The sequence below is a fragment of the Xyrauchen texanus genome, chromosome 11 (assembly GCF_025860055.1).
Source record: "Xyrauchen texanus isolate HMW12.3.18 chromosome 11, RBS_HiC_50CHRs, whole genome shotgun sequence".
Taxonomy (NCBI): domain Eukaryota; kingdom Metazoa; phylum Chordata; class Actinopteri; order Cypriniformes; family Catostomidae; genus Xyrauchen; species Xyrauchen texanus.
Window position 1 is genome coordinate 45,298,095 of NC_068286.1, and position 24,668 is coordinate 45,322,762.

The 24,668-nt window shown below is 40.3% G+C and overlaps 2 protein-coding genes across 2 annotated transcripts; one reads left to right on the plus strand and one right to left on the minus strand.

Moving 5' to 3' along the window:
- Positions 1-1,819: 1,819 nt before the first annotated feature.
- On the plus strand, positions 1,820-23,150 carry LOC127652082 (general transcription factor IIE subunit 2-like). The gene is made up of 8 exons (XM_052138143.1): positions 1,820-1,974; positions 2,996-3,156; positions 14,518-14,609; positions 16,454-16,561; positions 19,560-19,742; positions 20,031-20,124; positions 20,254-20,369; positions 20,514-23,150. Exons 2-8 carry the CDS (start codon positions 2,997-2,999, stop codon positions 20,631-20,633), a joined length of 873 nt encoding a protein of 290 aa, XP_051994103.1. The 5' UTR covers positions 1,820-1,974; position 2,996; the 3' UTR covers positions 20,634-23,150.
- On the minus strand, positions 5,960-10,305 carry smim18 (small integral membrane protein 18). The gene is made up of 2 exons (XM_052138152.1): positions 10,151-10,305; positions 5,960-6,775 (listed from the first exon to the last, which is right to left on the minus strand). Exon 2 carries the CDS (start codon positions 6,772-6,774, stop codon positions 6,562-6,564), a length of 213 nt encoding a protein of 70 aa, XP_051994112.1. The 5' UTR covers position 6,775; positions 10,151-10,305; the 3' UTR covers positions 5,960-6,561.
- Positions 23,151-24,668: the final 1,518 nt, after the last annotated feature.

The window sequence follows — 24,668 nt, forward strand, 5'->3', positions numbered from 1 at the left end:
ACGACCCTGCATCAGTGTGGAGTGGCCTGAAACAACTTACTAATTACAGGACTTCTACCCCAACCCTGTGGGGGACCAACGACTGGCTGACGACCTGAATGTGTTCTACTGCAGATTCCAAAGGCCCAATTTCACACCCCACACGCACTCGGACCTTCACTTCACACAAATATTAACACCTCCTGCAACCCCCCCCCCCCCGCTACACAACCTGCACTCAAGATCTGTGAAGACGTTGTGTGTCGTGTCTTTCGGAAGCAAAGGTCAAGGAAGGCTTCAGGCCCAGATGGCGTCTCACCAGCGTGCCTTCGTTCCTGTGCCAACCAGCTGCCCCCATCTTCACTCAGATCTTCAAAAGATCACTGGAGCAGTGTGAAGTTCCCTGCTGCTTCAAATGCTCCACCATTATCCCTGTACCAAAGAAACCCAAAATCACAGGACTTAATGACTACAGACCCATCGCTCTGACGTCTGTGCATGAAGTAATTTGAGAGTCTGGTGTTGGCCCATCTGAAGGACATCACTGGACCCTTTCTGGATCCCCTTCAATTTACTTATCAAGCAAACAGGTCTGTGGATGATGCAGTCGACATAGGACTGCATCATATCCTGCAACATCTGGACAGACCAGGGACATATGCAAGGATCCTTTTGTGGACATCAGGACATCAGTTCGGCTTTCAACACCATCATCCCAGCTATTCTCCAGACTAAATTAAACAAACTCTCTGTTCCCAACTCTATCTGTCAGTGGATCACCAGCTTTCTGACGGACAGGCAGCAGCTTGTGAGACTGGGAAAATTCACTACCAGTACTAGTACCATCAGCACTGGTGCCCCCCGGGGATGTGTGCCCGCCCTATTACGCTTCTCCCTCTACACCAATGACTGCACCACCAAGGACACCTCTGTCAAGCTCCTGAAGTTTGCAGACGACATTACTGTCATCGGCCTCATCCGAGATGATGATGAGTCTGCATACAGAAAGGAGGTTGAACAGTTGTCTGTCTGGTGCAGTCAAAACAACCTGGAGCTGAACACGCTCACAACAGTGGAGATGTTTGTGGACTTTAGGAGGAACACCCCAACATTGACCCCCCCTCACCATTCTGAACAGCACTGTGGCATCAGTGGAGTCATTCAGGTTCCTGGGCACTACCATCTCACGGGACCTGAAGTGGGAGACCCACATTGACTCAGAAGGCCCAGAAGAGGTTGTACTCGCCATTACATACATTGCACTATACATAATATACTGTATTTTTGTTCTTTATATAACGGATTTGTAATAGATTTGCACTACGTGTGAGTATGTGGGTATGTATGAAGGTGAGTGTATGTACGTTTATGTATAATAATTTATTTTTATTATTCTTTTTTTTTTCTTTTTTTTATATATGTCTTGTTGCTGTTTTTGTATTGTTGTACACTGGAAGCTCCTGTCACCAAGACAAATTCCTTGTATGTGTAAGCATACTTGGCAATAAAGCTGATTCGGATTCTGATTATCATAATTCCCCGAAAAATACACACCTTTGGCTAAATGTAAGCCGTTGGCATTAACACTAGCTATTTATTAGATAAATGAAATTACATTAATTAATTAAACATATTACATTAATTAAATGAAAAAGGTCGCACAAGGGGTTAAACCATTCATTTTTCTAGTTAATACCTCAATATATTTGTTCTCAGACCAATAAATGTAATATTAGATTAACTCGATACATGCAATACTCGCTGTCTCCAGCAGATGGCGGAGCGCGTCTCCACAAACCACAAATAAAACCAAAGAACAAGAACTTGCTTCCTCCGGAAAGAAAGGTTGTTGTTTAGCATCGCATGCGTCGTCTGATAAGCTTCTCTTTTAGCAGAATCATAAAGTTAACAACGTATAATCACTGAAAATCTTTCTTAAGGTTTCACCGAACTGTTTCTCTCTCTCTCTGTGAGAGAAAGCAGTGAGATACTCAGGTAACCCGGAGTCACCTCATTAATTTATAGATGTTTTCATGCTGTGATGTAATGTTTCTGGTTCATACTGTATATTTATTTGCTATGATTAGTTTGAGCTTTTTGTTGTTTATATTTAGTATAGTTTGGAATACAAACGTTTAAATATGTTTGTCTAAAACTGAGATAATCTAACTACCCATTCAGTGTTCTCTAAACTGATATTTGGCTTTTATAGAATATGCGTTGGATTTCTATTAATCTATTTTTACATTAATGATCAATTATCTAGTTATTAATGTTCTTAAAATCCATGTATATCTCTGAATAAATTGTATAGGTTCTCTGGTGGCCTTCTTGTATGTTGAACTATTTGTTTGTTAATGCACATATATGTGGTTATATTTTTAAAGAATTGTCTAAAAGTGCACTAGTTGCAACATACACAGACAGTACTTGACCATACTAAGTTGTCAAACCAATTATTGTATAGCATTTTTGTTGGTTTTGCTGAAACATGCATATAATAGTATGCTCCGATAACAGAGCAAGTGATCATTTGAATATACACAGATCAGCCACAACATTAAAACCACCTGATTAATATTGTGTAGGTCCCCCTCGTGCTGCCAAAACAGTGCCAACCCGCATCTCAGAATATCATTCTAGCACCAACAACCATGCCACATCCAAATCACTGAGATGACATGTTTTCCACATTCTGATGGTTGATGTGAACATTAACTGAAGCTCCAGACCCGTATCTGCATGATTTTATGCACCGCACAGTTGCCACACGATTGGACGGGCTGGTTTGAGTATTTCAACAGAATGGCCAGACTGTTTTGAACTGACAAAGTCTATGGTAACTCAGATAACTGCTCTGTATAATTGTGGTGAGAAGAATATATCTCTGAATGCTGTTCTGAGGTGCAGGTTGGCGCTGTTTTGGTGGCATGACACAATATTAGGCAGGCGGTTTTAATGTTGTGGCTGATCGGTGTATATTGACTGTATTGTCGGCATTGTGATGTGTACGTAGGATGGATCCAGCTCTGCTGAGAGAGCGAGAACTCTTTAAAAAGAGAGCTTTATCCAATCCTACAGTAGAGAAGAGACCAGCATCCTCTGAGCCCTCTGGCTCCTCCAAGAAGAAAAAGAGCAAACCAGACAAAGAGACATCATCCTCTAAAAACAGCACAGGTCAGAGAGTATATGTGTGTTTATGTATGTTTGTGTGTCCTGTTGGAGGGCAGAAGAAAGATTTAAAACAAATACAAGAAAGCAAAATTGGATTCCATTTTTTTTATTTCAGTGACTTTTTTTTAAAATTATTTATTATAAAACCTTGACATTTTAAAGATCGGCGAGTGTGGAGCTTAAGTGTTGTTTTGAGTGCTTAAATATGCTGTAAAAGATTATTTTCATGGAAAAGTGTGCAAAAAAGTGTCCTACTCCCATAAAGATATCAATTAAATAAGTGTCCTGAGATATCTCATCGTCTCTGTGACAGCTGTAGACTTTTTAAACCGCAAGCAAAAATGTGACAGCGGACTGAGGACACTGACACTGACTCTTTTCACCTGTCAATCATTTTGCTCATTCTCATAGTGTTACATTTGAAGTGGATCATTGAGGCTGTAATTCATAATGTTTGTCAGTTGAGGGCGCTATTGTGCCACTGTTGAATTTGACAGCCAGTGGAACAAACAATGCTGCTCTTTTGCTCAGTTTTGGTCTCAAAATTATCTTTGGAGGGCGGGGTTTTGGAATGAGGGGGTGTGGCTAATTCAACGGCTCAGTCACGTGAAAGCTTCAGAATTTGAAATCGCTTACAGCAGCTTTAATACTGTAATGTTCACACACAGTTCAGTTATTTATGAGAGTGACAACCGCACTCTATAATGGAACTGACTCCCGCAAATTTTCAGTTCTCACAAACAGATTCTCTGCAAACTTGTGTTGTGTGAACGGAACCGCACACAACTAGTTGTTAGTTACGTCATATACAGTGAGAGCCATGCTGCACTGTACATGAGGGTAGGGCTGGGAGTTTAATCAAATTCTATTTTCAATTACGATTTCAATTACTATTTCTAGCCATTTTACATGCACATGTTACCAGGCACGATCATATATTTTTTACCATAAGAAAATTTACGATGGGGGGGGGCTGGGTAGCCGGCGAGTATTGACTACCAACCCTGGAGTCGCAAGTTTGAATCCAGGGCGTGCTGAGTGACTCCAGTCAGGTCTCCTAAGCAACCAAATTGGCCCGGTTGCTAGGGATGGTAGAGTCACATGGCGTAACCTCCTTGTGGTCACCATAATTTGGTTCTATCGGTGGGGCTCGTGGCGAGTTGTGCGTGGATGCCGCGGAGAATAGCGTGAAGCCTCCACACGTGATATGTCTCCGCGGTAGCGCGCTCAACAAGCCACGTGATAAGATGCGCGGATTGACGGTGCGGAGGCAACTGAGATTCGTACTCCACCACCCGGATCGAGGCGAGTCACTACACCACCACGAGGACTTAGAGCGCATTGGGAATTCCAAATTGTGGGGGCAAAGGAAGTTAGTTCACGTTGGATCATAATTTCTTTTTTTCTAGTAAGATCTTTGATATTAGGGCAAAAATTGTATTCTTGATGATGATTTTTATATTGTTTTCCTGTAAAAATTCTTAAAACATGATCAATTTGATATATCTTGTTTTAGAAACAAAACCGCATAAGATATTTGGGTTTTTCAGAGAATGTATTTTTAACAGGTGTATTTTGTGTATGAGTTTTTATAGTCAAAACAAGTGAAAAAATCTACCAGTGCTGGAGATGTAATCCAAAGTATTTAGCATACGCTACTGACCTTGAGTAATCTAACGGAATGTTACAAATTACATTTTACAGCCTGTATTCTGTAATCTGTAGTGGAATATATTTTAAAAGTAACCCTCATAACCCCGTTGATCACCTACTGCTTTTAAAGATGTTAAAAAAGCACTGATCTTAATTTGTATTTTAATCTATTTCTATTCATTGCTAGTCTTGAATAATTACTTAAGAACTTGAAACCATTCTTGCATAATGAACATATTAGTTAGTGTTATTATTTGTTGTGGTATTGAGAATCGGCACATTTCACCACCGACTACTGAAATTTGGTATCGTGATAAGGGATAGCCTTTATTGTACGTGGTAGATCAGTAAATGCACGATGTTTCAAAGTCAACGAGGAATCGTGTTAAATAATCGTGATTTCAATATTGAACAAATTTTGGCCTCAGTCAGTTAATTATGATCTAATGGATGAACTCGCACCTCGATTGGACTTATGTTTTTAATAGCACGGTGGCAATTGTGATAAGACATGCTGGTGTTGTGGACATCGCCATCTTTTAGTCACGGTCACTATGGTTACAGGTTTACGTTGTGACTTTGGTTGTTTATACAGACATTGCTACTGTCAGCTGTTGTATGAACGGGACATTTAGTATCATCTCCCATTGCTACTCCTGGATATATTGGGTTTGTGTATGTGGAAGAAAAGTATTGCGTAAGGAATTTTTACATTTATTTAAAAAAAAGTAGCCACACCCACCATTGTTTTGGAAGATGCAATAAATAAATACATTATTTAAACCAAGTTTTACCAATACGTCATAGGAAATTGTATCTAAATAAGTAGTTTTAGGGTCAGTATCATTCTGCGAATAGTGAACTTAGGCTGGGTTGTACAATTTGAAGATGGCTTGTTTTGTTGTTTTGCCTTTTAATCTGTTAGCAGAGGTGTAATATGTGAAAACAGGTGGAGACTTAATGCAATCAGCAGTACTGCGTATTGGCAAATCAGCAATAAGTGATTTGCTGTAGTCTTGTTGTGGATAACTACATCCAGATAAGATTAGGGCAAAATCGAGCTCAAGGAAGCGCATGGTTTTCTGTATGTTGTTGTGCTTTAAAAAACAAAATTTAGCAACTGATTAGATCTGGCATGACACCATTTTTGTGCTTGTAGGATTTTATTAGATCAGATAAATACACAATTTTAAGGCATTTGCATTGATGCAGTAATTGGCCTTTAATGTGCTTCTTGTAGATATATGTATACAACAATGATTCTGATATCAACTCTGTAAACATAGTCACATAGAAACATTCCCTTTATTCAAACCATATTGTGTGAGAGTTTGTGTGTGTTGTAAGGAGGGTCATATATGTAGCTTATGAATTCCACAACACTGACTTGCAAACTATAGGTCATCCCACACAAAAGGAAGGCTTCATGTAAACACATTTTTAAAATTCAGCATCAAACAAAAGTACTGGAATACTGAATGCAAACTATATTCAGAGGAGACTATGACGTGCACACACAAAAGCAAATTTTTCCTCTCTTTCTGATGGCTTTAAATATTCTATATTTCCATCGAGACACCCGTTCTGTGTATTGCTGTTGGAGCTTTTGGGAGTGGAGTGCTTCTCTGTAAATGTGTGGTGTGTTTTTAAGGGACTCCGATCTGGTGAACAGCCCCGTCCATATCTGCAGCCATTTCCACCACTCTCTTGCTGTGGTTCCTACGGTAACCGTGTCTGCTGTCACCATGGTTACAGCTAAACCACCTCATCATGCTGGCGGCGCAGATCGCGGACTGTTTTGTTCTTGGTGAAGCAACCGCAGTCCAGCAGCTCGTAGAGGAGCGCCAGCGTGGCGAGGGAGAGGATGGTGAGGACGAATAGTAGGAGGATGATGAAGCAGGCAACATTCCAGCCGTCATGGAAGGGATAGATCTGCTGGATCAAAGCAGAATTGCTGGACATGTTCATTCTGCAGAGAGACAAATAAACACAGTTAATCATTAAAGAGGAAGATGAGGAAGGAAAGAATGGTGGAATGAAAGATTAGAGAGAAGAATGTGGACATTTAGCAGTTTTATGCTGCTATAAGTGAACATTCTGGAGGGACACGAGCATCAATGAGGTCAGGCACTGATCTTGGGCGATGGGGCGTGGTTTACAGTTGGCGTTCCAATTCACCCCATAGAAGTTCAATGGGGTTCAAGTCTCTGCATTGTGCAGGCAAGTCTCGTTCTTGTACACCAGATGTAGTAAACCATTTCTCTATGGAACCTGCTTTGTAAACATGGGCATTGTCATGCCGGAATAGAAAAGGGCTCTCCCCAAACTGTTGCCACAAAGTTGAAAGAACACGATGCTCTAGAGAGCCATTGCATGGAGCAGCATTATGATTGGTCTTCACTGGAAGTAATGGTGTAGCCAAACTTGTTAATTTGAAGTTGGTGTCCACATACTTTTCCTCATGCCAGCAGCCATATCACCATGTAGCTCAAGACTGGTTGCCTACTGAAGCTAAGCAGGGCTGAGCCTGGTTAGTACCTGGGTGGTAGACCTCCTAGAAAAAACTACGGTTGGTGCTGGAAGAGGTGTTAGGGTTAGGAAGTCCAGCAGGGGGTGCTCACCCTGTGGACTGTGTAGGTCCTAATGCCCCAGTATAGTGATGGAGACACTATACTGTAAAAAGGCACTGTCCTTCAGATGAAAGGTTAAACTGAGGTTTAACTCTCTGTGACTTTCTGTGGCCATTAAAAAGTCCCAGGAGACTTCTCGAAAAGAGTAGGGGTGTAACCCTGGTGCCTGGCCAAATTCCCCCCTTTGGCCCTTCTCAATCAGGGCTTCCTAATAATCTGCATCCATTCATTGGCTCATTCACTCTACTCTCTCCTCTCCACCAATAGCTGGTGTGTGGTTAGCGTACTGGCGCACTATGACTGCCGTCGCATCATCCAGGTGGATGCCGCACACTGATGGTGGTTGAGGAGAGTCCCGTTCATTGTGTAAAGCGCTTTGAGTGTAGTGTCAGAAAAGTGCTATATAAATGTAACGTTCATTCATTCATTCATGTAGTGTATATGCAATTCGTAGTTTCTGAATTCTCCATCTTCCTGACACTCAACTACAGGAGCTGGTGGATGATGGATCATGTGAGCTCCACTTTCTTCTGTCCCATTTGTAGGTGCTGCATCAAATCACATCTAGTCAACGAAAGTTACCAGCTCTCATTGAAAATCAATAAGTTCAGGTCGCTTTGTTGTTGCAAGTGACTGGTCATGTAAATGGGGTCTTAAAATCTTTAGACGTTAGGTTCAAGGGACGTCACAATATCACTATTTCAGTAGTCACTACCAATAGCAGAGAAATGTCAAGATTCTCTAAAAACAAAATTACTACAGGAACAGCTAATATGCTAATGAAAACACTTATTTTAAAAGTTAAATATTAACAAATTGTATTATAATAATGGCATGTGAAATTAAGTAAATGGTGATAATAAGAACTAACCATAAATTAAACTAGGAGCATAATAATAAAAAAAAATTAAATTCTTTGTTTGATTGACAACATAGGCTAATAAACAGTCTATTAAAGCTAGGGTATACTTTGTATATTATTTCCACGTGCCGTTCCATCTCACGCAAGGTCGAGCACTAAGCCTTTCAAAGTGTACTGTTTATACCGCGAGCCCATGCTGACACTTCTGATGCATGCGCACTATGACTGCTTTAAGTGCTTTTAGTACAATCAACGGCAGGTGCATGAACCCACAACGCACAAAGATGCGCACTGTCTAGAAAAACTATGCTGCATGTGGACAGTCCTCGCATACTGTACTGATGGCGAAATTTGCATCCAAACGCTGTTCGTGAAATGTACTGGCTAGCAGAAACCCGAAGTATACTTTGGCCTTTTGGCTGCATACTACAGGTCTACAGGCACGAGAATGTGCGATAATACGCATGTTAGCGTTTACAAACAGCCACTTATCAGGCAGACTACATGTGAGTTACGATTTGGAGTCATACTCTGTACTACCGGAACTGTGTCGACTGGTGTCATTGTCTTTTTTTATTTTAGTATCAACGATGTTCATTTAAATATTTTTTTAAAGAGATCCATCAGAAGAGTTGCGAGCAATGTTACCCCAAATGGTATGTACAGTTGCATACTTCAATAATCAATTGGACATAGTATACCATCTTAGCTCATTCAGCATACTATGATTTGGGATGCACTAATCCTAATCTCTTGTGCTATATAGCATGAATTGGAAGTGAATTGTGATGCAGGCATACTAGAGCCATGAATAAGATAAAACTGCTGACCTATTTTGGTTGAGTGGACTTTGTGTGTGTTGTGGAGGTTTAATGCAAAGTGGATGCTTTAGTAACGTAATGCAGACAGATTGCATTGTGTGGCTTTAGCCTTCTGTTTACAACATTTCTCAAACAGTTAATTGGTTAAAAGACATTCGGATGCTCTTCCAAAGGTTTTTGCATGTCCCATGTTTCTCAGTGTCTGTAAATCAAGATCTGTGCACACTTCTCTATGTGGCGTCAGGACTCTTGTTGTGGATGTAATCAGGTCAGCTGTAACATGAGCCAAGCTAACATTTCTCATGCGTGTCTGATTGTGCGCATACGCTTCTGGAGGAATACAGCTTCACTTTCAATGCTACCATGGCTCGACGTAGACTCTAAGGAGGCTCGAACTTGCTGTTCACTTTCATCTGATGGAGGTCTTTGTTTATTAAGCCTCATGTTACAGAGGTTTGCTTTTGGAGGCTCTGTGACCTCCTTAGTTTAGCTAGTTCTTGTAGACACCCCCACATACACTAATATACATCGAGTCTTGTCAAAAAGCAGATCGATGGATTCTCCGTGTACTGCTCTCCAGAGACCCCCCACCCCATACAGCATCTCTTGGCATGGGTACCTTTTTCCCTAAATGCTTGTGTAATGTTTTCCCTCTTGGTCATCTAAATAATGGTATGCCTCTATAAATTTTCAGGGCACAATCACAGTGTGATGCTCTTTGGTATAATGTTCTAGAATTGCACAGTCAGCTTTAACTGGTCTGGTCCGCAATCTGCATGTGTGTTTGTGTGTACGGGTGCACCTCTGACCGACATCCAATAATTGCGTTGTCTTCATTGTGTGTTTGTGACCAGAGATGTGCATGCAATATATCTCTGTTTCTTTAGTAAGTGGTGTATGATGCATTTGATGTCTTATGATATATATGGAAAATTTATAAATTCATGAAAATGGAGATGATGATGATGCTGAAGTCTGTGTGTTCAAGTATTAGTTGCATTCTGCTGTGTAGTATAAATAGCAGGTCATACCTGGGATGCTGTTTGATGGAGCAGCCTCTTACCCCTCTCTTCTGTCTCCTGCTTCTCTATGATGTCTTTCTCGCCCTTTGCAGCTCACTCTCCCTCTCTCGCTCCCCTGCCTTAATCGGTAACTGTGTATCGCACAGGCTGTTCTGAGTCCCTGCTTCAACGCCATTGGCTTGATGTCCTGTCTTACACAGCCAAAGCTAACCAACCTTTTCTAATGCATCTGCTCTCAGTATTAGGTCCCGCCCACAGTATGAATCATTCATGAGTCAGTTCCAAGATGCGGCTGAGACTGGCTGAGCTCCAGTTGCCAGGGTTTGAGAGCAGGGTGTGGAGGATGAAGGGAATATGATGCGAGAGATATACAGCAGTGAGGAAATTATATATTCTTAAAGGAGAGAGTTTGGTATGAAGAGGACTAGTATGAAAACAGGGTGAACTAGAGAAAATGTGAGATACTGTATGACATTATTGTCCTTTATTGGAAAACAATAATGTTTTTTTTTTTTTTTTTTCGTATACCTGTTTTTACCATAGACTGTAAAAAAAAGATGGACGACGCCCCTTCACTCTTTTCCATTGGTGAGAACTGAAGCCGCCAGTGTCCCGATATGGCGCTGACATCTTGGGACTTGAGTCTGCGCAGTTGCGATTTTGGGACTAGACCTGCGCAGTAGTGAGCAGGAAGTAAAGCCGCGAAATCAAGGCCCCGCCCTCACTCTCGCTGAATCAATCGCAAGCACACGCCCCTGCACTTTTGACTTTTGACTTATGACGGTGTGAAATAATTAATTATAGAAATGTAGATATTAAATTTAAAGCTCCAATCTCCTCAGTCCTCCGAAGATCCCGAAAAAAAGTCAGTTGGTGCTTCAGTGACTACTTCGCTCAGAGAACCTGTCAATCACAGCTGTCAATCATGATGTCACAGCAGCGTTTTTATAGCATCAGATAACTAAAAACAAACTTATTTTGAACACAAACACTTGAAATGACATCAACGTGATAGAAACTACAGTAAATGACAGAAACTATCTTTGGAAAAAAGATATGTGAAGTGTAATTTAATTGTTTAGTTGGTCTCACGTCCCGTTGAATAACATGGGGAGGCGGGGTTTATGACCTATACTAGGACCAGCCACCGGGGGCCGATCGAGACGTTTTGGCTTCACTTTTGAGGGCTTGTGCGGCACACTTGGTTTTTACCAGTGAAGCACCAAAGGGGTTACATCCATAGAATGCCATGGGAAAGGTCTTCCAAAAACAGTGTTCGGTTACCAATCTATCCTTTTTACAGCTTATATTTTAATGCCTTTCCAATTATTAGGGCTGAATGAGTTAGAAGCAATTACTTCTTACTTGAGTGCTTAATACATGAGAATGGCATTTGTTTTGTAAATCACAGTAAAAAAAAAAGTGTGGACCCAAGATCTAGTGTTTGACTGTTTTAATGGTTTTCTTTTTACTCTTCACTTACATCATGCAGACGAGTGATATATCATTTCAATATTTACATTTTCACCAGTGTCATAACCAGAAATGAGGCTCTGGGTGTGCCAAGGAAATACAGTGTGTTCAAGAGCTGATGCACAATAAAGTGATGTTCCATTAACAACCATTGAATTTCTTCTAAATTCTTTTTTTGCCGTGTCTTGCATCATATCGACTTCACTAAACAAATGGCACTTTTGTCAATGGGGTAGGTAGGCTTGTTAATGTATCCAAATGTTGGGCTTAATATTTAATAAGGAAACCTAAAATTCTGACATGATTTGAATATATTGGAATGATTCGTAATTTCCAAAATATTCTGAAGCCACAACCCTGATGAAGTCTTTAAGCCGCAATGCGTCGGTTTGTGAAATGTTTTTAACCTTATAGCCATGATTCATTTAAGGCTTTTTAAATTGAGGGAAATTTAGTTTGGTGTGTAGCCTAAATGGAGGGAACATTTGCACTGTAAAATTTCATGAAAAATTTCTCCATTAGTTTTGTTGGTGTGACCTAATGTATTCAGGTTGCCATTTACAGAATCGTACTTTTAGGTAAATTTTAAAGGGAAGGAACTTTGTCTTTAAAGTAGGGGTGTCAATCGATTAAAAATGTTAATCGAATTAATTACACTGTGTCCCGATTAATTCATCGTGATTAATCGCAATTAATCGCATATACAAATATTTGCTGAGAAAGCCCCTCATATAACAATAATTCTATATATACTGATGAAATAATTATACATAGTTATCTTTAAATATTAAAAAAATTATATTGTAGCAACGTTACAGGAAGGATGGTCAAGGAGGACACAGGAAACGGGGTTCAAATCACTGAAGGTAGGCTTTTTAATTGCTGTCTTACAAATAGCACAGACTCAAACATATGGCACACTGAGTTGCTTTTTGGGCTCTCTCTCTCGACTGGAGGCTCGGAGTCTGCTTTTATGCCGCTCTCCTCGTGCTCACTGGAATTAGAGACAGGTGTTAGGCATAATTTAGCTCAGGTGTAAGCCCTTACCGCTTTCCTCTCCGGACGGGCGCTTGACCACGCCCAGCTGCCACATATATATATATATATATATATATAATAAAAAATATTCTGATAATTAAAATGCATTATATTCTCGTGGCAGAAGAGTTAATCATTAATAAGACAATACAAAAAGCGGCTTTAGAATACAATGTATTGTTTACTACCATATTATTGATCATAAGTCAATCATTGATCAACAGTTCACAGCAATCCATTACACAAGTGAATTTGTCAATCAGTTGGAGATTTATTATGAGGGCTTGTTTAAGGACCGTCAATGAACACCTGCATCAGACATGCTTGTGTAGCATCTCTGGTACGTTGTGTCATAAACATACGTTTTTAGGTCACTGTGTCACGTTAAATATAGTTTAATACTTAGAACACATCTTGAGATCCCTTAGTTTCGAATTTGCGCTCCAAGAGTTTTGAACGCAAGAATGTAATGCATGTTTGTGTTGTGCCTCTGCTGAAGGTTGTTTTGTTCACTGTATAAACTGTGTGTTGCTCACACAGCTGAAGTTTCACTTACTGCCTCCTGGAGTAAACATGTGGTACTACAAGCTGGCATTTCTCAGGAATCTTCCTTATTAAAATCTGGGTGCATTGCGATTAATTGTTAATTTTTTAATGCGTTATTTGTAATAAATTTAATCACAATGAATTAACATGTTAAATCGACAGCCCTAATTCATATTGGCTGAACTCCGGTATTTACGCTCTCAGTCATGCAGGTTCTGATTTGTTGTTGCTATAGTATCCGAAGCACAAGCTGTGAAGGCACAGCGGCTCATTTGCATTTAAAGAGACACACAAGAAAACAGCGTGTTTTTGATTCCACTCAAAAAGAGGCAATTACAACATGGTATGATAAATTATCCATGGGGTATTTTGAGCTGAAACTTCACATATACATTCTGGGGACACCTGAGACTTATATTACATCTTGTAAAAAGGGGCATAAATAGGTCTCTTTTAATGGAATTCAATGTATTTTTATACCACTGCTTTTTTTTAAAAAAAAGGTGTATTTCATTTGGGTGGGCAATCTGTGATGTTTTGGGTAGCAGCATTTGCACACCCGTCAATGTCATCCCTGATTCTCAGTTGCCTCCGCATCTGAGACCATCAAGACGCGCATCTTATCACGTGGCTTGTTGAGCGCATTACCACGGTGACGAAGTTGTGGCATCCACACACAACTCACCACGCACCCCACCGAGAGCAAGAACCACAATATTGCGACCACGAGGAGGTTACTCCATGTGACTATCCTCCCTAGCAACCAGGCAAATTTAGTTGCTTAGGCGTCCTGGCTAGAGTCATCCAGCACCAATACTCGCTGAGCTACTCATAATAATAATTATTCATATAAACAGAACCATTTTCTATGTATTTTTATCATTTGCAACTAGAGAAAGGCACTAGTAGTTTGAATTATTTATTTATTTTTTTGTCATTGGTAGACTCACACAGAATGTACACAGTTTTCCCTCATTTCTATACTAATTTTGGGGAAATATCTTCTGAATAAGTACATTTTAATATAGTAAAATGTGTTAGTGCTGTGCGAATACTAAACTCTTATTTGGTAGCTGAAAGCATTATCATTTTAGCCAAGTGTTTAATAAACAAACATTCAAGGGATGTGTAGAACTGGATAAGCATTTGAACTCTGCAGAGGTTTCTATAGAATTCTGCTGGTACCAATTCTATGCAGGCCTTGTAATTGTTTTTGCTGTTCCAATAATAGCCTGTTAGTTGCTGCAGTTTTCTAAACAATTTTGGCTGTGTTCTGTCTGATTTCTTCTCATTCTCCTTTTTTTATCTTTTTCCATCAGATCCCAGCAATGGCTCCTTTAATCTTAAAGCTCTGTCTGGGAGTTCAGGGTACAGGTTTGGAGTTCTGGCACGAATTGTCAACTACATGAAGGTAACACATTCACCGTCACGCTCCCTTTAATCTTTTTCTGTCTGTCTGTCTTGTACTGCTGCAGTAGAAATGCCATAAGCCCTGAACTGAATGAATTCAGGCTCTCAGTCTCAGTAGTGTATATGAGTTCCATGTGATCTGTTAAGATTTCTTAAAGGGTAACTAAACCCTAAACCAACTTTTTTTTAGTTAATGATCTGTAAGAATGGGGCTTTATTAGTACTGGTCATTGATTCAAGTAATTTTTTTGACATTTGTGTATAAAGTGTTTTAATTCTACAATATATGGTGTAAAAACGTCTGAGTGCTGCCCTCTTCAGGTTGAACGGTGGCTACTGCAGTTGAATTTTCCTATTGGCTGTTTGCGGTAGTTCGTGACGTAAGCGGTGAGAGGTGACGTAAGCAGGTTCCAGCTCACCACACCCTTGGTACGAGCTACCACGCCCATGGCAGTATAAAAACCATCTCGTTTCGTCAAAACCGCTGTAGCGAGTCAGGAGTTGGAATTGCGAGTATTGCATCGTCGGATGCCGATCGCGATGCGGGAGTTAAAACCGCAGTTTGAGCCAGCGGCTCGAATTGATATGGCTCCGGCCCTGTGTCCACAGACAATTCACCCTCCTCCACTTCAGGTGAAGGTGGGGGAGAAAAGTCCTCGACTTCAAAAGACCGCTCCGTGGCAAAGCTACTTGCGTCACTCCATTTTAGAGTCTGACAGCAGCTGTCAATTAATCCGTCAATACGGGTCTCAGGTGCACTCCCCCCGCTCAGTCCCGCACCTCGGTTCGTCCCCACTATCCCCGCTGGGGTCTGCCCACTTTTCCAGCATTTTTCAAATATTGCTAGTGGGTGGAGTCAGACTCTGAGCAGGGGTTTAGTTACCCTTTAACAAAGCAGGAAAGTTTATAGGGAAGGAGGTATTGTCCCAAGTGAAGGAGTTCAAATACCTTGGGGTCTTGTTCACGAGTGAGGGGACAATGGAGCGTGAGTTAGGCCGGAGATCCGGGACAGCGGGGGCGGTATTGCACTCGCTCTATCGCACCGTTGTCACGAAATGTGAGCTGAGCCGGAAGGCAAAGCTCTTGATCTACCGGTCAATTGTTGTTCCTACCCTAACCTATGGTCATGAAGGCTGGGTCATGAGCGAAAGAACTAGGCCACGGGTACAAGCTGCCGAAATGGGTTTCCTCAAAAGGGTGGCAGGCTTCTCCTTTAGAGATAAGGTGAGGAGCTCATTCATCCGTGAGGAGCTCGGAGTAGAGCCGCTGCTCCTTTGCATTGAAAGGAGCCAGTTGAGGTGGTTTGGGCATCTGGTAAGGATGCCCCCTGGGCACCTCCTAGGGAGGTGTGTCAGGCACGTCCAGCTGGGAGGAGGCCTCGGGGAAGACCTGGGACTAGGTGGAGAGATTACATCTCCACACTGACCTGGGAATGCCTCAGGGTCCCCCAGTCAGAGCTGGTTAATGTGGCATGGAATAGGGAAGTTTTGGGCCCCCTGCTGGAGCTGCTGCCCCACGGTTGAAGATGGATGGATGGATGGATGTGGTTGAAAAGATGGAAATGTTTTTAAGTCATAAGACAATCAACATGAATGAACATTGTGCTTCACAGTTGATGTGTAACATGTTTGCTCTAATATGACTAACACATGTTGTCAGAGTTATTTTCTGTGACTTTATGGTTTTGAAAGCAGTGCATTTTTGTCAGGCTTTGCAGTTCCCTCACAATGAAATGTACACTCTAAAATTACATCAATTAAAGCCTGTCTGGTTGTAATCCACAGATGTAGATATAGTTGTCACGTTTAAAACGTTTTAACTTTTCGTCATCTTTCTGTGTTTTAGACGAGGCACCAGAGAGGTGATACTTATCATCTGACGCTAGAGGAGATTCTGGATGAAACCAAACTGCTAGACATCGGCATGAAGCAGAAGCAATGGCTAATGAGTGAGGTATGTTTGAGTGTCTGTGTGGGGAGCATAGCCGATCCTAGCCTTTTGGGGGCCCTATGCAAAAACCTGTGTGGGGGCCCCCATCAGTATGTTTATAACACTACTTATAATGTCTTTGACAGTGTGGGGGGGCCCGGGCGGATCGGGGGCCCTGAGCAACTTGCTTAGTTTGCCTATAGGGAGGACCGGCACTGGTGGGCGGGCATGAGAGAAAGACGTTTGTGGGTTCTTTACTAAATGTCTATGGACCAATTCTGTGGTATGTTGTGGATTACCACAGACGATGTGATTTTGTACTTCTAACCATACCATTTCCCTTGTAAGTGTATTACTATAGAGACATTTTACACTATGCACTTTGGTCTAGATTAGTTTTCTATTAAACTGAGTTACATTTATTAACAGGATGACTGCAAATTATTGTACTGGATTGGAATATTTGTTGTTATTTTTAAGGTGGGAGTATCTAAGGCTATGTGCTCTGGATGTCTGCATCATGAATATTACTTAGTATATATGTGATATATATTTTTATACCATGGTCTGTTTGAGTACTAGATTCTGATTCGCTAGAATGCGTGCGTTAAAACCGCTTAATGCACATTTAGTTTGTGTCAGTTTTAATCACTGTTCTATATTAATGTGCTTACTCTGCTAGAGACACTTCCAAGAGATTTATACCTTGTTTCAAACTACCTCCGGATGCATATAGTGTATCAAGTCTAATGATTAACCTTCAGCTCACAAAACACAACATCATCAAGTAATGCAATGCCGTCTTCAAATCAACTGTGAATCGCAACAGGGAAAAAACACCAGTGATCATCATCCCCATATTACTGTCCGACCTGGAGATAATTAGGAATGCACCTGTACGTTCCCTTTACACACCATAAGGCTTGTAAGGAACGTATGTTTTGACATTCAGCTGTTTTGCACTGAGGGGGAGAGAAGGAAACTGATATGCGTTTTGAATTGTAATATGATACTGTAAACATCATCTAATATTGCTGTGCTGCTCAGGACACCCACTAGAGGGCACCGCTTGATCACACATCGCTGACTGAAGTGCTGAAGGCAGACCGTTTTATAAAACACAGCCTTTTGTGGTTTAGTAATCGTGCAAGGGCATATCACGATTCCATTCTTTATTCAGTCAATCATGAAGCTTTAATGGATACCATACTTGATGACTCAGGTCAAAGTCTGCAGGTTTAAAAGCGTTTTGGATGGTTTTCCCCTCATGTAAGTTCTACTTTTACTACTGTCACGTCTGTAACAGAGATATTTCACATCCGCTACAGGGTTTTTTTGGCCTTATTCACAGCAGCGCCATCTTTGATTTTTGAAGGGAACAGCGATGAGGCTGTGAGGGATAGATGTACAGTCTCTTCAATGGGCTGTACTGCAGTTTAAAGGGTTTTTGGGTTGTTCCCTCAACAAAACATTAAAATATAGCCTTCCAGGTGGGGCCTGGGTAGCTCAGTGGTAAAAGACGCTGGCTACCATCCCTGGTGTTCGCTAGTTTGAATCCCAGGGTGTGCTGAGTGACTCCAGCCAGGTCTCCTGAGCAACCAAATTGGCCCGGTTGCTAGGGAGGGTAGAGTCATATGGGGTAACCTCCTTGTAGTCACTATAATGTGGTTCGTTCTCAATGGGGCTGGTACAGCTTTTTATTTAATTAAATCAAATGAATATAATATTTTTGCCTTTGATGTCTGTCTCTGATTTAAAACGGGCAGAACTCTAGATCTAATGACCCGTAGATAAATGTAACCATTATTGTCACTGAGCGGTAAAAACCAATGACAGCTGTAACTAACCAATGCCGGCAAGTGTCCATAGTGTAAGCGGAATAATCCACTGCTAGGTGTGCGTTAATTTATTTTAATGGTTCTTCGTCTCCACTTCGTGCATTAAAAATATTTTTAAAGTACACCTAGTTGTGCATTATTATCCTTTTGAATTATTAGTTAGGGATAATGTACAGTCAACCAGATGTTATTGCACAATAAACCCCGACATGGTGACCAGGACCCTGATGCAAAGCGGAGGGATTTTGTATCACCCTTAAAGGGTTTATTGTGCGATAACAACCGGCTGACTGTATATTATCCCACTTATTACACTACTGCTAACCAAATACTTAAAAACATGGACATAATATATTGATTTGCATTGAAATTATGAAATTTGAGAAGAAATCGCTGAACAGCTGAAATCAGGTTTGCGTCGGTGTTCTAGTGGTGTTTGTTTTGTGAAAATGACCATCTGACTGCACATTATTCAGCCTATGCCATGACTATTTGCCAAATAAACAAATAAAGTGCCATAAAACGTTGAGTTGAAATTATTTTACTAGCTTGAAGAGATTGCACAGTGATCAAGTAGCAGGAGAGACAGCTGGCAGACCCCGGATATGCGGTTGTTACAGAGCAATATCTGACCACTAGATGGCACCGTTGACCAATCAGAGGCGAGTATTCTAGAGAGCCGTGTATTAAAGAGAATTCATAAATAATTGTGAGAATCATGCCTGATACTGTTGTATCAGTATCAGTGACCGTTCTGAGCCGTTTGTGATCTGAACATCGATTTAATTGGATACTTAGGAAAAAGCCAGCAGTACTTGAACCACCAACAGTTATTTTAAAAATATCAGTAAATCAAAATAAGTCAAAATATATCCAGTCTTAGCCGAAATAACAGTAAGTAACTTGCTGTTATTTTTAGAGGTTGTGTGAGAAGAAAAACAGGCATGTTTGATTCAGACAGGATTAAAATCACAAAGTATGTCTGTGAACCACACATTTATCTTAGCTCCTTATCTTAGGGGAAACTAGTCCAATCTAAATAGGACTGTGAACTATTCCTTCAAGGTCTAGAGCTGCACTAACAAAAATGGTAAATCTAATGTCTCCCCTCTTTTCTCTCTTTCTCTCTCTCGCTCTCTTTCTCTCTCTGTCTCTCTCTCTGTCTCTCTCTCCCCCGTCTTTAGGCATTAGCAAGTAATCCTAAAATAGATGTGCGGGAAGGAAAATATGCCTTTAAACCCAAATATCATCTGAAGGATAAGAAAGCTCTACTAAGACTACTGGACAAACACGATCAGTTGGGACTAGGAGGAGTGTTACTGGACGATGTTGAAGAGGGTCTACCCAACGCAGCCAAGGCTATTAAAGTAACACACCTTCATAATTCATGAACTACTTCTGCTATCCCCATATGTCCGATTATTAGTCAACATCTGTGTGCAGTGGTGTAGCCAAAAAGCATTTGATGCAATGGTTGTTAATTGTCATTTTATATTATTTCATATATACACTCCCAGTTTTCTCTTTGGCACACCCAGAGTCTTGTTTCTGGCTATGCCACTGGTTCAATGTGGAGTTCTCATGATTAAAGAAGAAGAAGAAGAAAAAAAAGCATTATTTTGACATTTTAAATAGTCACGTTTTATTTCATGCAGGCTCTTGGGGATCAGATTTTATTTGTGACAAGGCCAGACAAAAAGAAGATTCTGTTTTACAATGACAAACACTGTCAGTTTGTCGTTGATGAAGGTTTGTGATGATCATAAAATAATTGAGGTGTGATTAACATTGAGTTAATGCAGCATTGTTGGTTTACTGCCTGTTAGAATACGTTGTGGCTGGTTCTCCTTATTGTGATTCCACTGGTGTGTCCTCCAGAGTTTCAGAAGCTGTGGCGCAGCGTCCCTGTGGATTCCATTGATGAGGAAAAGATCGAAGAATACCTGAAGAAACAGGGCATATCATCAATGCAGGAGACTGGACCAAAGAAAATGGTGTGTTATATCTCTTGCATGCATAGAAGTAAACCTTTAAACACAGAGACTTGGTGCACACTCCAGATTGGCTGGTTCATGCCTATTTGTGTGGGTGTGGATGGTTGTTATGAGGATGATGTGATTTGTGTTTGGCTGTTACAGACGCCCATTCAGAAGAGGAAGAAACCAGGTACACAGAAAAAGAGACGGTTTAAGACTCACAATGATCATCTGAACGGAGTATTGGAGGACTACTCTGAGGGAGCTCCCACCAAGAAGTGACACACATTATATTCACACAGTCGGAAAGACTCAGAGCGAGAAGATATCTGTGTGATGTTTGTATATCTGATCTAACATCTTAATGCCAACCCCCCCACACACACACACTTTAGAACTGTACTGAGAGAGACGAATGTGAATGGACTGTAAATATTCTCTTTCAACTCTTTTGCTAGTGCTTTAAGAACTTAAAATTGTTAAGCTCTTATTCTTTTGAGAATGCACAATTAAACAAGAGCAATCAAACCACATGTTAGTGTCTCCTTTCAAAGTTATTAAAGGGACAGTGCACCCAAAAATGAAAATTCTCATGATTTACTCACTCTCGTGCTATTCCAGATTCACATGACTTTCTGTCATCTGCAGAACACAAATGAAGATTTTTAGAAGAATATTTCAGCTCCGTTGGTCCACACGATGCAAGTGATTGGGTGCCAAAATGATTACGCACCAAAAAGGACATTAAAGTCAGCATAAAAGTAATCCATACGACTCCAGTGGTTTAATCCATGTCGTCAGAAGCGATATGATAAGTGTGGGTGAGAAACAGAACTTTTTGGCAAGAAACTCTTCTCCCTGCCCAGTAGGGGGCGATATGCATGAAGAATGTGAAAGTTAAAGTGGAGATTGACTGAGCAGGGAGGAGAATTTATAGTAAAAAAGGACTTAAATATTGATCTGTTTCTCACCCACACCAAAGATATCGCTTCTGAAAATATTTATTTAATCACTGGAGTCTTATGGATTACTTTTATACAGCCTTATGATTTAAAAAAATATAAATAAGTGGACGCCACTCTGGGAATTACAGTAAACATGCAAATTATGAAGTCATGTTACAATGTAGCATATTACTTGCTTATGTTTATTATTGCATATTGAATACTGTTTTGCATACTATTTATTTTTTAATAATTTGCAGTAAACAGCCGGCTAGTCCATTCCAAACATCAGCCCGCTATCAGAATAAAAACTAACTTTGCCGTATTTTGGAGTGAATTATTTTTATATATATTTTTTGCCATACATAACATATACAGAATGATGGTTCTGTACAAGCTTTGGATATAGAAAACAGTAAAGTATAGAAACAGTATAACAGTATAGAAAAAAATAAAAGAAATTCAGAAGAATAGAGGCACCTGATCTTGTCAGAACACCTCTTGTCATGCACAAATGTGAGTGTGTGTTGCCACAGCTTGTGTCTTCATCAAATGCTTCTTAATGGTGGTTTTGATGGCACTTGACAGCTCTGCAAGGGTTCCTCTTTCTGTTAAATTTATAATGTGCCTCTAGGCTGAAAGGTTTCACATATTATCATCTTTTCAGAAGTGCAGGCTCATTTCCAGGCGATTTTAATAGCTGAAAGCGAGGAACAAATATATATATATTTTTTTTGTTTATAGTATATTTCTCCCTAAATTTAGCCAAGAAGAAAATGCTTTTAAAAAGTACAATTCAACTGTTAAAAGCTGACATTGTAGTCATTCAAAATGTTAAAGTGAAAAATGTATCTCCGCTTAGATAATTTTTTTGTATTATTTAATTGTATTATTTATTAAAATCATATTCATTAAATATTTCTTGTTCAATACAAGTTAAGCTCAATCGACAGCATTTGAGGTATAATGTTGTTTACCTCCACCCTAATTTTCTTAAAAAAAAAAGCTAAAATCGAGGTTACAGCGAGGCACTTACAATGGAAGTCAATGGGGCCTATTTTTGGGAGGGTTTAAAGGCAGATATGTGAAGCTTATAATTTCATAAACGCATTTGCATTATTCATCTATTAAAACTTGTTTATCATTTGAGCTGTTAAGTTTTTTTTAAATCGTCTTTTTTATGGTTGTTTTAGGGCTTACAGCATTACATCGTCATGGCAACAAAGTTGTACATTTTTAAATATATAAGTGTGTATTTGAATGTTTACGGATTGGCCCCATTCACTTCCATTATAAGTGGCTCACTGTAATGCTGATTTTTAAAGAAATGCTGTCGATTGAGCCTAAAGGGATAGTTTGCCACAAAATGACAATTCTCTCATCATTTACTCACCCTCCTGAAATCCCAAATGTGTTTGACTTTCTTCTGTTGGACACAAATGAAGATTTTTAGAAGAATATTTCAGCTCTGTTGGTCCATACAATGCAAGTGAATGGGTGGCAAAAATGTTACGCTCCAAAAAGCACACAAAGTCATCATAAAAGTAATCCATATGACTCCAATGGTTTACTCTATATCTTTTAAAGTGATATAGTAGATGTAGGTGAGAAACAGTTCAATATTTAAGTTGATCTGTCTCTTCCCAGTAGGGGGCGATATGCATGAAGAATGTCAATCACCAAAAACACAAGTAAATTGATCAGTTTCTCACCCACACCTATCAAATCACTTCTGAACACATGGATTAAACAACTGAAGTCATATGGATTACTTTTATGCTGCATTTATGTGGATGAATTTTGGCACCCATTCACTTGCATTGTATGGACCAATACAGCTGAAATGTTCTTCTAAAAATCTTCATTTGTGTTCAGCAGATGAAAGAAAGTCATACACTTCTGGGATGGCATGAGGGTGAGTAAATGATGAGCGAATTTTCATTTATGGGTGCACTATCCCTTTAACTAGTATTGAACCCAGAATTTTCCTTTAAATATCTAAATGTATCTTTAGGTTGTGTATCCATACTAGCTTTTTGGAGCCTTGTTTATGGCTAATATAAAGTCTTGTAAATGAATAAATCTTTAGGAATTATGTCCCCCCATCTGTTAGAGCCTGGAGCCCCTCCTCGTGTACTGCAGATGTTTATTGTAATACTACAATAACAGGAGGATCTGCTGGCACTGATGTTATGCACAGAAAATATAAAAAGCCTGTTACATACAAAGTGTGTTAATATAGTGGATTAAAATGTGGGTTTATTCATTATTAAATGTTGTCCTGGTGTTTTTAAATCCCTCACTATTTCTGATTCTGAGCTTTATGTGTGGCAGGTCTTTGAGCAAAAATGTGGGATGCAAATTGGAATTTACGGGGTATCCAAGAGACTTAATAGTTGAGGTGTCAATGGAGAGTTATGAAGAGACATTACCATACCATAGTACCAAGCTTTGCTTCAATAGGACAAAGAGTTGCATAGATACACTCAGGGCTGGAATGGGAAGATAAATCGGCCTGGGATGTTACATGGCAACTGGCCTAAAACTTGTTTGGGGGGGGGGGGGTTGCATATCGCGTCGCCATTTTGTTGTCCGTTATGCATAACGTGGCGCCTCATTTGAACTTATCGCGCCCCATTCGGCACATTTCACGGCCGGCCCGCTCAGTTCTCTGAATGGCCAGTCCACCCCTGATCGGCCCCAAAGTGTGTCGGCCCACCGGAAAATGCCCGGTATGCCAGATTACCAGTCCAGCCTTGGGTACACTCCACGTCCACATAAGTAACACGTTTTCATTTGAAAACACATTGATTTTGCTACACTATTTCATTTTTCACTTGCTTCAAATTTGTAAGTGTGTACTTTTGTGAAACTTGGTTTGAAGCTCATGTGAGCCAAATTTGGTGAAAATCAGACAACTTGGTAAGATATGATTGTGAGATAAAATTGTACATTGTTTTTGAGCTATAAAGATAGCAAAAATTGTTGTCACGAGTTCGAATCCAGGGAGTGCTGAGTGACTCCAGCCAGATCTCCTAAGCAACCAAATTGGCCCGGTTGCTAGGGAGGGTAGAGTCACATGGGGTAACCTCGTCGTGGTCACTATAATGTGGTTCTCGCTCTCCGTGGGGTGCATGGTGAGTTGTGCGTGAATGCCACGGAGAATAGGGTGAAGCCTCCACACGCGCTAGGTCTCCACGGTAACACGCTCAACAAGCCACGTGATAAGATGCGCAGATTATAAGCAGAAGAAAGGTCCAATTTGGAGCTGATGGAGTCACTTGAAGGGTTTGATTAAGTTCAAGGGTTTTCAAGACCCCCTTTCTAAAATATAAAGACAGCTATACATTTCCTCCATAAAACTTCCAAAGAA